Source organism: Penicillium longicatenatum (genome assembly GCF_028827895.1).
Source record: "Penicillium longicatenatum strain IBT 33135 chromosome Unknown contig_7_segment0_segment0, whole genome shotgun sequence".
Classification (NCBI taxonomy): Eukaryota; Fungi; Ascomycota; class Eurotiomycetes; order Eurotiales; family Aspergillaceae; genus Penicillium; species Penicillium longicatenatum.
In genome coordinates this window covers 1,211,829-1,224,410 of record NW_026643124.1, presented here as the reverse complement: position 1 = coordinate 1,224,410, position 12,582 = coordinate 1,211,829, and the positions used below count along the sequence as shown (strand labels likewise).

Genomic DNA, 12,582 nt, shown 5'->3' with positions numbered 1-12,582 from the left:
AGGTTGGAAGCTGGGTTGTTATGATGGGAGTTTGTGGGATAAAACTTAGGCAAAGCCTGGCCAGTGGATTGGATTCTGTACATTAGAAAAGCAGACGCATACTCTACGCATCTGGAACCGGAATTTGATGAATTTGCCGAAGTGATCGTCGCGCTCATATCTCGGAAGCGCTAAACAATGGGGGCCATTTGGACCAAGGATTTACACTTTGCTCGGGTCGAAAGCGACGCCTGCCGGTGGATTAAGAATACGACTAAGTTTAGCGGTATCGTGTAACGGGTTGTAACAGAATCTCATGCAGAAAGATTCATCCCGAGTCTATGTATTGTACAGGGATGCTAGCAAGGATAGCGTGATTATTGCATGGCCGATCAAATACCCAGGAGGGAAATGTCCCCGATACATGTTTTCGACCCCAATGTACACAGCCTCCTGTCCGGACAAGGCATACCCCATGTATTGAGTGAGCAAAGATGCCACGCTGCACCGATCCAAGTCTGTAGGTGACATCCGCCCCCCACATGTGATCATCAGGTAGGGATCGGTAGATCCAGCTCTTCCCAAAACGTGACAAACATTACCGCTCGCCTGCAGGACAAATATGCAGTAGAACATCATACGCACGCTAAGGTTGGGGGCAAAAAGTATGAGAGCCAGACTTTTGCCAAATACCTTTCAACTAGGAGCGTATTAGTCTAATACAAATGAGTGAGCAAATCTTTTCAGGCTCCCTGCCACACAAGCGCCTCCGGAGGCCTCCTGCGAACTATTTCTTTCCTTGACAGATATTGTGCTTCACTTGGTTCAGGTCAACTCAGCATGGAGTATCCTCATGGCGGCCTGTCTACCCCACACGGCCGCAGTGCCTTCATTGTGACAACCGTCAGCATGGTGATCATCACGGTTTTCCTTGGACTTCGCATCTGGGTTGTGACGAAAAGTCCCCGACCTTTAGCACCTATGGACTACTTCTATTTCGCTGGATACATCTTTGCTATCGTTTACTCATCAATATTCCTCTGGGGAATTACAAACGCCATTGGGGTCCCTCTCATGGCCGCTTACACCCTATACCCTGCAAAGGTGGAGACTTCTCTGAAGGTACGCAACGCTTTACTCTCCTTCGCTCATCATCCGTACTTTATGACCAACTGGTAGCCTAACATGCGCCATCAAGGCTGTCCTAGCTGAAGAGTTTATCTGGGCCACCGCAACCACCCTGGTCAAGTTTTCCATGCTGAGTTTGTACTTGGACATTTTCCGCGGCAAGACTTTTAAGATTCTGGCCTATACGATTGGTGTGCTCAGTGTCATGTTGATGGCGGCTATGTTCCTGGTTGGGGGTCTCCTCTGTCAGCCCATTCAAAAGAACTGGGACATCACCATGCAGGGTGGCCACTGCGGTGACAGTACCAAGATGGATCTCATTACCGCTATCATCAACATGCTGCTAGATCTCGGAATCGTCATCCTTCCTCTTCCTCAACTCTGGAAGCTCAAACTGAGTTGGGTGCGAAAGGCGATGTTGAGCGGTATTTTCGGCCTTGGTCTCCTGTGAGTTTGCTGCTCGCCTCTATCTTGCTATACCAGGGGGTATAGCTCCGGGATATTTGTTATGCGGTTACTAATCATAGACTTTCACATAGAATTTGCGCCATGAATCTCACCCGAGTCGTTTTTGTTGAGACTCTAGACACCAGCGACGTGACTGCATCAATGGCTTTGATTGGTCTCTTCTCCATCCTTGAAGTCAATGTGGGAATGATTTGTGCCTCGCTGCCTGCCATGGGCCCATTAATCTTTGGCACACAACGGAAATACTCCAATAGAAGCCCCGGTGGATCTTCAGGCATGATGAATAGCTTTGTGCGCCGACGGGCTACAGGGAGGCAGGGTCCATTTTTTAGCGAAGGTCAAACCTTATACAGCATCACTGATGAGGATGCGCTACCTTTGCACAAAACCTCTATATCCAAGACGAAGGGCGCTTATCATCGTGAAAGTACCTCGACATTAGGAGTACCTCCAGCTACCTCAACTCATCCGGAGCGGGCGGGAGGCATTGGTGTTCGCACGGATATTCATATTGTTTAAATTGGCACAGCCCAAACTCAAGGCCAGTCGCGCCAAGGGGGTATATTTCGCATGCCTGTCTCATATGATGAATATTTTCCAGGAAATGTCCAGGAAATGTCCAGGAAATGATGTGTTTGGGATGCACATTTCAATATTTGGAGGACCTATACCTAGAATTTTCCCTCGCGAAACATAAGGGAAAATAGAACCTATACATATGTTCCTCTACTCTGTCTAATTCTTCCATTGTTAGGTGTTCAAATATTCTAATTATTATGTAGGAAGGTGAAGCTTCCAATCCTGAAGAATCCGACGCGTAACTAGAAGTTCAATGTTTTTCAACGTTACTCAGTGGCCTTACTTTCTCTATATGTGTATTCATTAAATCCGGGAGGTTACCATACAATCACAAAGGGAGTGGGCCTCCTCAAAGCCGACACAGCCGCCCATCAGCATGTTCCACCCATCGATCACTTCCTACCCCAGTGCGACCATAGAAGATCTGATCGGGGTCATATTTATCCTTGATAGCCCGGAGTCGGTCATAGTGTTCACCATAGAAGGTTGTTTGCCAATCTGGGGTGTTGAAGTCGGCTTCGTTGCCGTAGATGCCCGCCACCTCGCCAGGAAGTACCAGTGCATCAATTTTTGGCATCAGTACATCTGTCATGAGCTTTTGTCCGTCAATATTCAGCTGGCGGTCTGTGTGGCTGAATGGACTATACGATATTTCCGGTGTTAGGAGGCTGGTAGGCACGTGAAAATATGCAAGGAGAGATAGCGGAGGCTTACATTCCAATCACAACAGAAGATGCAGTTGTCTGCCAAGCGGGGTTGGCTGCATTAGAGTAAAATCCTTGATCTTTTGCATTTCTGGGTCGGGAAACGTTCATGTGATAGCCAGAAAAGGCAGTGTCAAGCTCAACAATACCCTTAGCTGCCGAGATGAAGTGATCTGGCTGAGACTGAATCGATGCTCGGGAGATTAAACGGCCCCCGACGTGAACGTCGGAGATATTCACTGGTTGGGTTGCAACCGCAGCATGATAGCTTGGGAAATCGTTGATGGTATATTCTGAAGGGGGATTAGGGAACGAGGGTTCAAAACAGGGATCCGGGAGTAAACGTACGATACGGCATCTCATGCTCCTGTAGCTTCAACAATGTAGATTCCAGATGGAATTGGAGCTCCTCTGAGCCACCTCCAGGTAAAGTGATTGGCCCAGCCATGAACATCAATGGACCGCCAGTCAACGAAGTGGGGAGAACAAACCAGAGATGCGCGCCACCATCATCCAGAAGGGACTGTGTGTCCACGATAAATGTCTTTATTACGGACCAGAAGTGTTCCACATCTGTCGCGTCTGTTCCAGCGCCGGAAGTGAAAGACAGCGACGCAACGGAGGTTTTCTCTTCTGGATATACTCGGACAGTCATACTCAGGACGACAGCATACGTCCCGCCGCCACCTCCACTGAGCGCCCAGTAGAGATCGGCATTCTGAGTAGGTGAGGCAGTTAGTTGCTCTCCTCCAGCGGTAACTACTTCCCACTCCAGGACTTGATCGGCAGCGAGGCCATATCGCGAAGCCAGTGAGCCATGGCCTCCACCCTGGGTGTAGCCCCCCGCGATTCCAACATCCGGGCAAAATCCAGTCACGATCACGTAGCCGGATTCATGAGCCGCATTTTGAGCTTCAAACCCTTGAACTCCAGCCCCAATGCGCATAGCAGGGCCATTGTAGCCTTCAGAAACATAGCTTGGGATCGTCTCGATGAATTTGAGATTGTGCGTCCACAAATTCACCCCACCGGCTCCAGTTGATCTTCCAAGGTAGTCATGACCTGTGTTACGAATGACCAAGCGAATATTATGACTTTTTGTGAACTTCAGGACTTCTTTCACGTCGGCTGCTGATGTGACATTCGCTGCGTACTGCGCCAAAGGCCCGTTGGTGCAAGGGCTGTCGGCTGGAGAGAATGGCGAACAAGAGTGATTGCCCCACCAGGCGGCCATCGGAGATGATGGAGTGCTATAATGCGTTTCAGGGACGGACCAGCGGGCAATTAGAGTTGCGCATTGCTCGCTGTTGTAAGAAGCGGAGTCGATGTGGCATACGCTACCAATGGGGTCAATAGGAAGGAGATTGCCCGAGATGGAGACGTTGAGAGCCTCCCACTCCCCCGCAGAAGGCCAACATGGTTCACCTGGGTAGCAGCGGCACAATGATGATTGACGACCTGGTCTTAGCCATATTGCAAGTGGAACAATCACAATAGTAAAAAGCAGTGCGACGTACGATCGCCGTGCCATCATGCCAGATGTGAATGGCAAGGGAAAAGGAATGACAAACAAAATCAATTGATGGAAGAACAGTTCAAAGAAAACCAGGTAAGGTTTGGATCCGAAGTGTTGAAAATGAGGGGTCTTATGTAAGATTGTTGGCCGTTCTGCCAGCGCGCTTGGAAAAGGGTGTGACGAAGAGCACTTGGTACCTAGGGATCAACGGCAGACTAAGCAAGCATGCGGATGAATGCACAAGACCTGGAGCCTAAAGGACCCACATGGTAAAGATGTGGAAAGACTAGCTGTAACAGAGCGGTGGGGAGTCAAGACAGGGACCGGGGTATATCTGTCCAATTAAACATTCATTCGGTAATTTACGGCCCCCAGCACACTACGTTTCACTGCATATAACATATGACCCGTTTCTCGGCCCATATTTTCTTTGTTTGTCCCTCAAGTCCATGACGTAGAACCAATGCATCGCACCTAAAGTGGACTGAGTTAGACAGCCTGAGTACTAATGCCATGGTACTCCGTAATACAGTTACGTGGGAACCCATCTGCTGTGGGCCCCAAATCTACCCGCAACTCCACCTCACATCCTGCCTCTGCACGGCAACTCCTCCCATTTTATGTTTATTGGTCCTTTGCCAAGTGTTTCCTACATAACAGGGGACACTTACCAGTCCTTAGGCTCGCGTAGAATGATATGTTATCGTTATTACCATGATTTGTGTTCTTATTTTGATCATTAATTTCGTCATTATTGTTGTCATCGTTGTTACTATTATTACCTTTTTCGCCCTACTTATCAGCTCGTGGGTAAAGAGATAAAAATACTTTACATAATGCATACCATTTCAAATTAGGTACAAGTATATCTCGATATAGAAACATCGCTACATACAAGCGGTATCAGTCCTATCTGTCCGTCTTTCGAATCTCAATTGAAAGCGACCAAGGCATGACGTGAACTGATCTTTCCAGTTCTCTAGCACACTGTCCCCGTTCTCGCCTGGGGGAAATCTCATACGATAATTCTGGATAATATGTGCGGAGATCATCATCATGTCGTTCATGGCAAGACCTCGTCCAAGACAACTCCGGGACGCTAAGCGTGTAATGGTAAGTATCAAATGCGGCTTGTAGCTTGATCTTGGGAGAGAGAAAGTAGTAGTCACTTACCAGTTCCAAATGGTACAAAGCCATTACGGTTCAGGACCATTTCAGGCCGTGTAGTCCATCGCTCAGGAACGAATTCATTGGGCTTAACGTAGCTATCCTCGCCTACCAGTAGAGGGTTTTTCATCAGCAATTTATTCTCGCCATTGATGAACGTTGATGAAAGGAATATGAGTCCACGGGTGGTACATACGACGTGAGATGGCATATCGCGGAGCTACTATGGTGGTGTCGGCAGGAATGTAAACACCAGCCACTGTGATCCCCTCGGTAGGTGGGGTCTTCCGATGACCTCCTGAGGGCAAAGAAGGATATAGACGCATGGATTCGAAGATTGCAGCCTCGAGATGCTTGCACCGGGGAACATAATCTCTCTTGTTGCTGTCAGGATTCGCCTGCTTCTCCTTTTGGAGCTCCTGATAGAGGATCTCAGCTTGATGTGGGTTTCGTGCAAGCTCGAAGAGAAGACCCTGTATGATGCCGGCCGTTGGATCACTTCCGGCGACAAAGGCTAGAAGGCTATCTCCAGGTAGCCACTTATCTTGAGTCGGATCATCGTGGACTGCCTTCACAAGGTATGACCCGAGCGCAGTGGCCTGAGACATCTCGACCGGGACCTTTTCGAACCACAATTAGCCTGATGTATTTTCATAGTATCCAGGTGCTAATTTTTGGTTGCTCCTACCTCTGTCTTGCGCAACTCCCTCGCAGTAGTGCCGGTGGTGGCAAACCAGTCCCTCAAGATTCCGACGCGAGGGAAAAGGTGAAGGATAATTTGCACGAGCCAGGGAGTTGGACTCAATGGTCCTAGTATTGACAACGCTTTCTGCAACGTTTCTACCATGAAACGCCCTTCTGGATCGCTCAGCGCATTGAATGATCTGCCAAGGACGAATTGTGCCATACGGTCGAAGCTAAGCCAGTAAATGAGGTCCGAAATGTCGGAGCTTCGGCCGACTGCCATATCGTCCTGGATACAACGATCCAACTGGTCAATCAAGGCAACGGCTTGATACTTGCCATCAGCAAGTGCTGGGGTCTGTCAGTGAAATTTGAATAGATTCCAGATGGACATGCGCTTACCTTTCGAGCTGAATCCCTGCATCCATATACGGCGTCGGGGCCGATGGATCTCCTTCCATCGTATATTCACGAGAGAGTCATTTGGGTGCAGCAAATCATACCATTCCCCCTTGTAACATTTGCTTCGTGGTCCATCGATAGCCATGAAAACATCAGGATGGAAAACAGTGATTTCGCCTGGGCCTGTTCGCACAAAATCCCCATACTCCTTTTGCAACTTCTCCATGAAGAAATGGTTTCGAGAAGACCTTGACTGCCACAAGTGCCACAGCTTAGAAGCCTTGGCCAGTTTAGGGCCGGGAAATGCATGAAGCCGATGACAGAAGATTCGATAGATGAGAATACTGGACAGCAAGCCGAGCAAGTAGCCGGCGATGAATTGCCAGGCGGTTGGAATGGTGACAATGAGACCAAAGAAGCAGATCAGATGACATACAAGAATCTTTGGGGCCTGAACGTGCCATTCTCCATGGATAAACAGCCCTGTGTGCAGTAAATGCCCGAGAAATACTCCGTAATACGGAGAAAAAATAGAATACATCATTCTAGAATAGTGTATTGGGAAGAGAGTAGGAGAAGATAATAAAAATCCAGAGCGGGCCATCACCCGAGGTACCTATATAAGAAGTCTCATCAACCCAGGTATCTAATCCACACCGTTTCAGTATCACAACCCCCTGTACTCGCATTTCCTCTGCAGCCTTGAGGTACCAGCCCCATGCCAACCACTCGAGGACACTTTCGATTGGCAGAGCTCCCGTTCCTAATCTGGGAGTTTACCGAGAATGACTTCATCACGTTTGCTATTCCAAACACTGGGTTCGGGCTTTTGGCTGCATATGTTAGTCCCACTTTGACAACCTGCACTAAAAGCGCGGGCGCCTTGGCCATCGTTCTCCGAGCCGCTCCACTAGTACTGCTGTGGAATTGGGTCAATCTCATCGCCTTTGATGTCGCCAACCAGCGCCTCCCAGAGTCCGTGAAGGAGGATTCAATCAACAAACCATGGCGTCCGCTTCCTCAAGGGCGCATGAGCCTTTCTCAGGCGAGGCAGTTACTTCTTTGGACTGTACCTGTTGCCTTGGTGCTTGGCATAGTCCTTCAAGCGGGCTGGGAAACCGCGCTGATCTTACTCCTGACGTGGATGTATAATGATCTACATGGAGGGGATGCCCTGACTCGCGACTTTATTATCGCTGTTGCTTACGACGCATTCCTGGCCGGTTCTTTACGTATTGCGCTTAGTGCGGCGACGGGGTGTACAAATGTCGAACTCTCCACGACCGGATATCGCTGGCTTGGGATAATTGGTGGCATAATTCTGACAACTATGCAGATCCAGGATCTTCGAGACCAGGCTGGAGATCGAACCCGGGGGCGGCAAACATGGCCCCTTGTGCTGGGCGACTCTTTCTCACGCATATGGATTTCTGCATGTGTTGTGTTTTGGAGTATTTTTTGTGTTCTATTTTGGGCTGTGCCTTACCTGGTATCAGCTGGAGTCCTATCTTTGGGGGCATGGATTGGTGTAAGCGTCATGTGGAAGAAAGAGGATGTATCGGCTTGGAAGTGGTGGTGTCTCTGGCAGCTCGTTCTGTATTCGCTACCCGTGTGGAGCTACTGCATTGGAGCCTGAGGTGGGATCCCAATTGGAGTACAGCCAGGATCATTTGAGCTTCTACGAGGATCAAGGTTGCAGCGCGTAGCATCAAGAGTGATTGGCTCAGACTTTTCATTTCTTCTCCTGCCCCGCTACACCCATACCCTCGAGCGAAATTCTATGTATAGCTCTAGTGTAATTTATTGTATTGAGAAATACCATTGAAATGCCTGATTTCCCCTCTAGCACTTGACTAGAAATAAATGACGAAAATACCTTTGTAAAGCTCACCAAGTTCACACTTGCCGGTCTAGATCCTGCATCAATCCCTGTCCAGTCACAGTAGGTCAAGAACTCAGCTCAGCTCTTTTCCGCCCCCAACGGTGTGCCGCATCGCCCCACATTTGCGTTTGCGTAAAAATCACGTATAGCTTGCATCTACCTTCTCAGCCGCAGTGATGGGGGCTAGTCTGACGTGGTCAACGCTGTTGAGTTTACGATCAGCCGATTTTGAATCACTTAACCCCTTTCTGTGCGGTGAAATTACATGACATTTAGCCGAACGTTTTGAGTTTGGGAGATCATCTAAACCTTTTTTGAATTTGGCCCCAAAGCCGCAATATCGGACCGGGTGAGGCGTGCAGGGATCTACATTGAGCGGCTACTCCGTTTACATACAGTACGTGTTACGGTGTATTTACATTTCGTAACCATACCACGTTCCTCCAAACCCAATGCTGTAGGCAGGCATCAGGTTCTTTGTGCTTTTGACCAATTTCCCCCGCACGCCCACATATAAGAGTCAACTATTGTCTGTCATACCTGCCACACTCACTTCAAGCAAAACATCCTTATTGTTACGATCTTTGTGTTTTGAAGTCCAAGGTTTCCCATTTTCCCTTCATCACAACATGTCATCCCCCCCGGAATATGTGATTGGCTGCCTCGGTTGGGGCTACAACTGGGACGCAGATAATATCAAGGGCTTACTAGATCGCCTTGAGGTGGCGGGGATCAAGCACTTTGACACTGCCCGCTTCTATCCGCCTTCCAACTCTGGAGCATCTGAGAAGCTTCTGGGGAGTGTTCGGCGATCTGACTTTGTCGTGGATACCAAGATTCTCTTCAGGCCTGAGGGCTTGCGGAGAGATTTGATGGAGGAGTCCCTGCGTCAGAGTTTGGAAAGCCTGGGCGTTACAAAGGTGCTTTCCTCTTTTCACCACTGCCGCCATTGTGGTCGGCTTGGGTCTACTCAATATTGACACACCCTTAGGTCAAGACTCTCTATGCCCACGCCCCGGACAAAGTGACCCCAATTGCCGAGCAGGCCGCCAATTTTAACCACTTCTATCAGGCTGGCTACTTCGAGCAGCTCGGCCTATGCAACTATCCCCCTGAGCAGTTGACCGAATACATTGAGATTTCTAAGGAGAAAGGCTATGTTCTTCCCGCGATCTACCAGGGCCAGTACAACATATTTTGTCGCCAGTACGAGACCGATCTCTTTCCTCTCCTGCGAAAGCACGGAATTCCCTTTGTCGCCAACTCTCCTCTCGCGGGGGGCTTTGCTACAGGCAAAGTCAGCGGTACCCAAGATGCCGAAAAGCTGAAGGGCACTCGATTCGAGCAGAGCGAAACCAACATGCTGGGTTTCCTTTACCGCATGTGGTATGATAAGCCGGTGTTTCATAACGCGATCGGGGAGCTCAAATCTGCGGTGGCGCAATATCAGGGCGAGGCGACCAGTTCAGCCCTAGCCCAGGTGGCGGTGCGCTGGCTTTTGTTCCATTCTGATCTGCAGAGCACCGATTATGTTGCCATCGGTCCTAATAATCTCGCGCAACTCAATGACTACCTCGAAGCCCGCGAGGCAGGTCCCCTTCCCGATGAACTTGCGAAGAACATTGATACCCTCTATGAGCCACTCCGTGACGAGGCTGCGCCATTTGTGCAGATTGGCTGGTGGTCAATGTAATGACTGAACTTGAGACATCACAGTCTAGCAATTCAAACAAGAGAAGCGTTTGACTTCAATTCTATCTACACTAAGTGAAGCAAATGTGATAGCATTATTGCTAGGCCTAGCATCCACAAGCCAAGATCGAACATTCAATGCCTCGAGTGCTTAGTAGTCACTGGGTACGCATGTGCAAGTGACTCGTTCCTTGAATATCCATTATTTAACTTTAATTTAATCTTCAAACGTGAATCATTGTGTCATATAACAGTCCAACGCAAATGTCAGCCTCTATATCAAAGAACTTCATCTCTATCTCTCCTTTGTGGTCTTCCCTCACTCGAGATGCCCAGATTTGTGAAGGTATTACTTTTGATAGCTTGCAGAAAATCTCCCACAAAGTCGCTCGTATAGAAGGCCTCATTGAAACTTGCACTGAGGTGCATTTTGCCTCTCCAAGTGAATACCTGGATAGCAATCTGCTTTCCAAGAGCTAAGTTGCTGTAACTGACATCTTCAACCTCAATAGCTCCGTACCGGTGCTGGATATAATCTTCGATTACACCCAAACTGTTGATCATGGGCTCAGAGAGCTGTGCTGCATCGGGTGGGGCCATCTTTCCCATCTTGTGGTTTGCCTCTATATATGGAACGCGACTAAATATCGCATCATTGCATTTTGAGTCCCAAGACTGACGGTAAAAGGCCGAGAGCAGAGGCGTCAGCTCCTTCCACGAAGCATGCGCATCTACATTGATCGGCAAGAAATGAATTCTTAATGCAGAGGCGTCTCTTGGCCCATTGCTCGGTGGTGCACAGTATTTACGCAGGTCAAATAGACCAAAGCTTTTGAAACGCGTTGCAGAGGATTCGGCGTTCACGAGCGCCGTTTCCACAATTGCAGAGGCATTCAAGACTGGCGTGACTGTGAGGCCATAGGCACGTGCCCCTGCTCGAAGAGCGGTTGTTTCTTCCGTGGACAGAACAACCTCTGTGCGAATAGTATCACCCGGTAGCACATCGGGGTAAGATGGTCGAAGTGCGATTCCCGGTCCACCCTGGCTTTCCAGCGCTTGAAGATCACGACCGCGTTGTTCCCAGGTCGGATCCCATGTGTCCGGTATGCGGAGGGCCTCTTCGAAAGAAAATGGCAGGTTCTTCACCTCTGCTCCTGTAAAATCTGGAGGTGATGATGGACCGCCCAGTTCCTTGAGTAGGTCGTTGAGGACCCATGAAGCGCCACGCGCATCCCATCGCCAGTGAGAGGCCATCAAAGCAATTTGGTTTGTGGCTGGAATCCAGTGGCATGTTGCCTGGGGTCCTGCCATCCGTACATGGCGTTTAAAGAGATCATCAGCCGCAAGGGCTTCTGTCTCCACCCGAAATGTCGCATCACACCATGCTTCTAGCATGCTTTCGTCGCGAATTGGATGATACCGTTTCTCGTCCCCATGAAGTTCTACTGCAATACCTGGTTGTAGAAATCGCAGTGCTTTCCAGGCATTGCGCACATCTTGAATCGCATTTTTTGATGGGAATCGAAGTCGTGCGTTCACCATTACCAGCCAACACTCGCGCCCTAAGGGTGCTCCCAGGCTTCCAATCCACCGAAAATGCCTTTCATGGCATTCTAGTGGCATATACCAATGGTCTCCCCTCTGAGTCCACTGCATTGTACCAGGCGGATTTGGCGAGTCGCTTAAAAGGCTGATTCCTTGGCAAACTTTAGAGTCGGGTCAACAGATGTTTCAAGTTATCCACTACCCGTGTCAAGTCTTTATACAACAGTATGTGAAGGCCAACTGAAGACGGCTTCGGATTTTACAAATCTCCGCGGGGTTCGAGTGACTCCCCTCGACGCCAAAATTAGTCCTGTGCCAACTTAGTCACATTGGTACGGGCCAAATACAGTGGTGTACATCGACTGCACGGACCTACTGCAAGTGGAGTCGGCGGCTCGCAATGAACCCAATCTCCAGGATTATCACTCGTAATTACTGTAATTACAGCTTGTATCCTTGCGGATCCACACATGGTTATGGATCCGAGCTAATGCGTCACCACACCTCCCGCCAGTTCGTCAAATCTCCAAGTCAGGTACACGTGAGGGGAAGAGGGGCGTATCATACGCTAATGATCCTCCTGGGCTGAATCCTGTTTTTCGTCTGGCCTACGCAAAAACACACAGTATTCAGCCCCAGGATATCTTTGGCACACCAGTAGTTGAAATCATTTGATTTGGCCCCTTTGTGCTGCATCCACAGAAATAGAAATTGCCTCATGCAGGATAGGATGGACCAATGAATAATGGATTCTTCGCGCGATAATTGACGTCAAGTAATTACAGATTTTGTATCAATTGGTTCGGTTGCAGCTAGTGGGCGAATACCGCTAGCAA

At 49.1% G+C, this 12,582-nt stretch overlaps 6 protein-coding genes across 6 annotated transcripts; 3 read left to right on the top strand and 3 right to left on the bottom strand.

Moving 5' to 3' along the window:
* Window positions 1-819: 819 nt before the first annotated feature.
* On the top strand, window positions 820-2,094 carry N7484_010711 (uncharacterized protein; the record flags this gene model as incomplete). The annotated part of the gene is made up of 3 exons (XM_057121098.1): window positions 820-1,101; window positions 1,178-1,554; window positions 1,647-2,094. The coding sequence occupies 3 exons, from the start codon at window positions 820-822 to the stop codon at window positions 2,092-2,094; spliced, it is 1,107 nt and encodes a 368-aa protein (XP_056966852.1).
* Window positions 2,095-2,503: 409 nt separating this feature from the next.
* N7484_010710 (FAD-binding oxidoreductase) lies at window positions 2,504-4,389 on the bottom strand (the record flags this gene model as incomplete). Its single annotated transcript, XM_057121097.1, has 3 exons — window positions 2,504-2,795; window positions 2,869-3,151; window positions 3,207-4,389. The coding sequence occupies 3 exons, from the start codon at window positions 4,387-4,389 to the stop codon at window positions 2,504-2,506; spliced, it is 1,758 nt and encodes a 585-aa protein (XP_056966851.1).
* Window positions 4,390-5,261: 872 nt separating this feature from the next.
* Window positions 5,262-7,168, bottom strand: N7484_010709 (cytochrome P450; the record flags this gene model as incomplete). The annotated part of the gene is made up of 5 exons (XM_057121096.1): window positions 5,262-5,473; window positions 5,548-5,649; window positions 5,738-6,161; window positions 6,230-6,576; window positions 6,628-7,168. 5 exons carry the CDS (start codon window positions 7,166-7,168, stop codon window positions 5,262-5,264), a joined length of 1,626 nt encoding a protein of 541 aa, XP_056966850.1.
* Window positions 7,169-7,345: 177 nt separating this feature from the next.
* On the top strand, window positions 7,346-8,263 carry N7484_010708 (UbiA family prenyltransferase; the record flags this gene model as incomplete). The annotated part of the gene is made up of 1 exon (XM_057121095.1): window positions 7,346-8,263. One exon carries the CDS (start codon window positions 7,346-7,348, stop codon window positions 8,261-8,263), a length of 918 nt encoding a protein of 305 aa, XP_056966849.1.
* An 875-nt stretch (window positions 8,264-9,138) lies between these two features.
* Window positions 9,139-10,202, top strand: N7484_010707 (Aldo/keto reductase; the record flags this gene model as incomplete). Its single annotated transcript, XM_057121094.1, has 2 exons — window positions 9,139-9,429; window positions 9,501-10,202. The coding sequence occupies 2 exons, from the start codon at window positions 9,139-9,141 to the stop codon at window positions 10,200-10,202; spliced, it is 993 nt and encodes a 330-aa protein (XP_056966848.1).
* A 278-nt stretch (window positions 10,203-10,480) lies between these two features.
* On the bottom strand, window positions 10,481-11,743 carry N7484_010706 (uncharacterized protein; the record flags this gene model as incomplete). Its single annotated transcript, XM_057121093.1, has 1 exon — window positions 10,481-11,743. The coding sequence occupies one exon, from the start codon at window positions 11,741-11,743 to the stop codon at window positions 10,481-10,483; it is 1,263 nt and encodes a 420-aa protein (XP_056966847.1).
* Window positions 11,744-12,582: the final 839 nt, after the last annotated feature.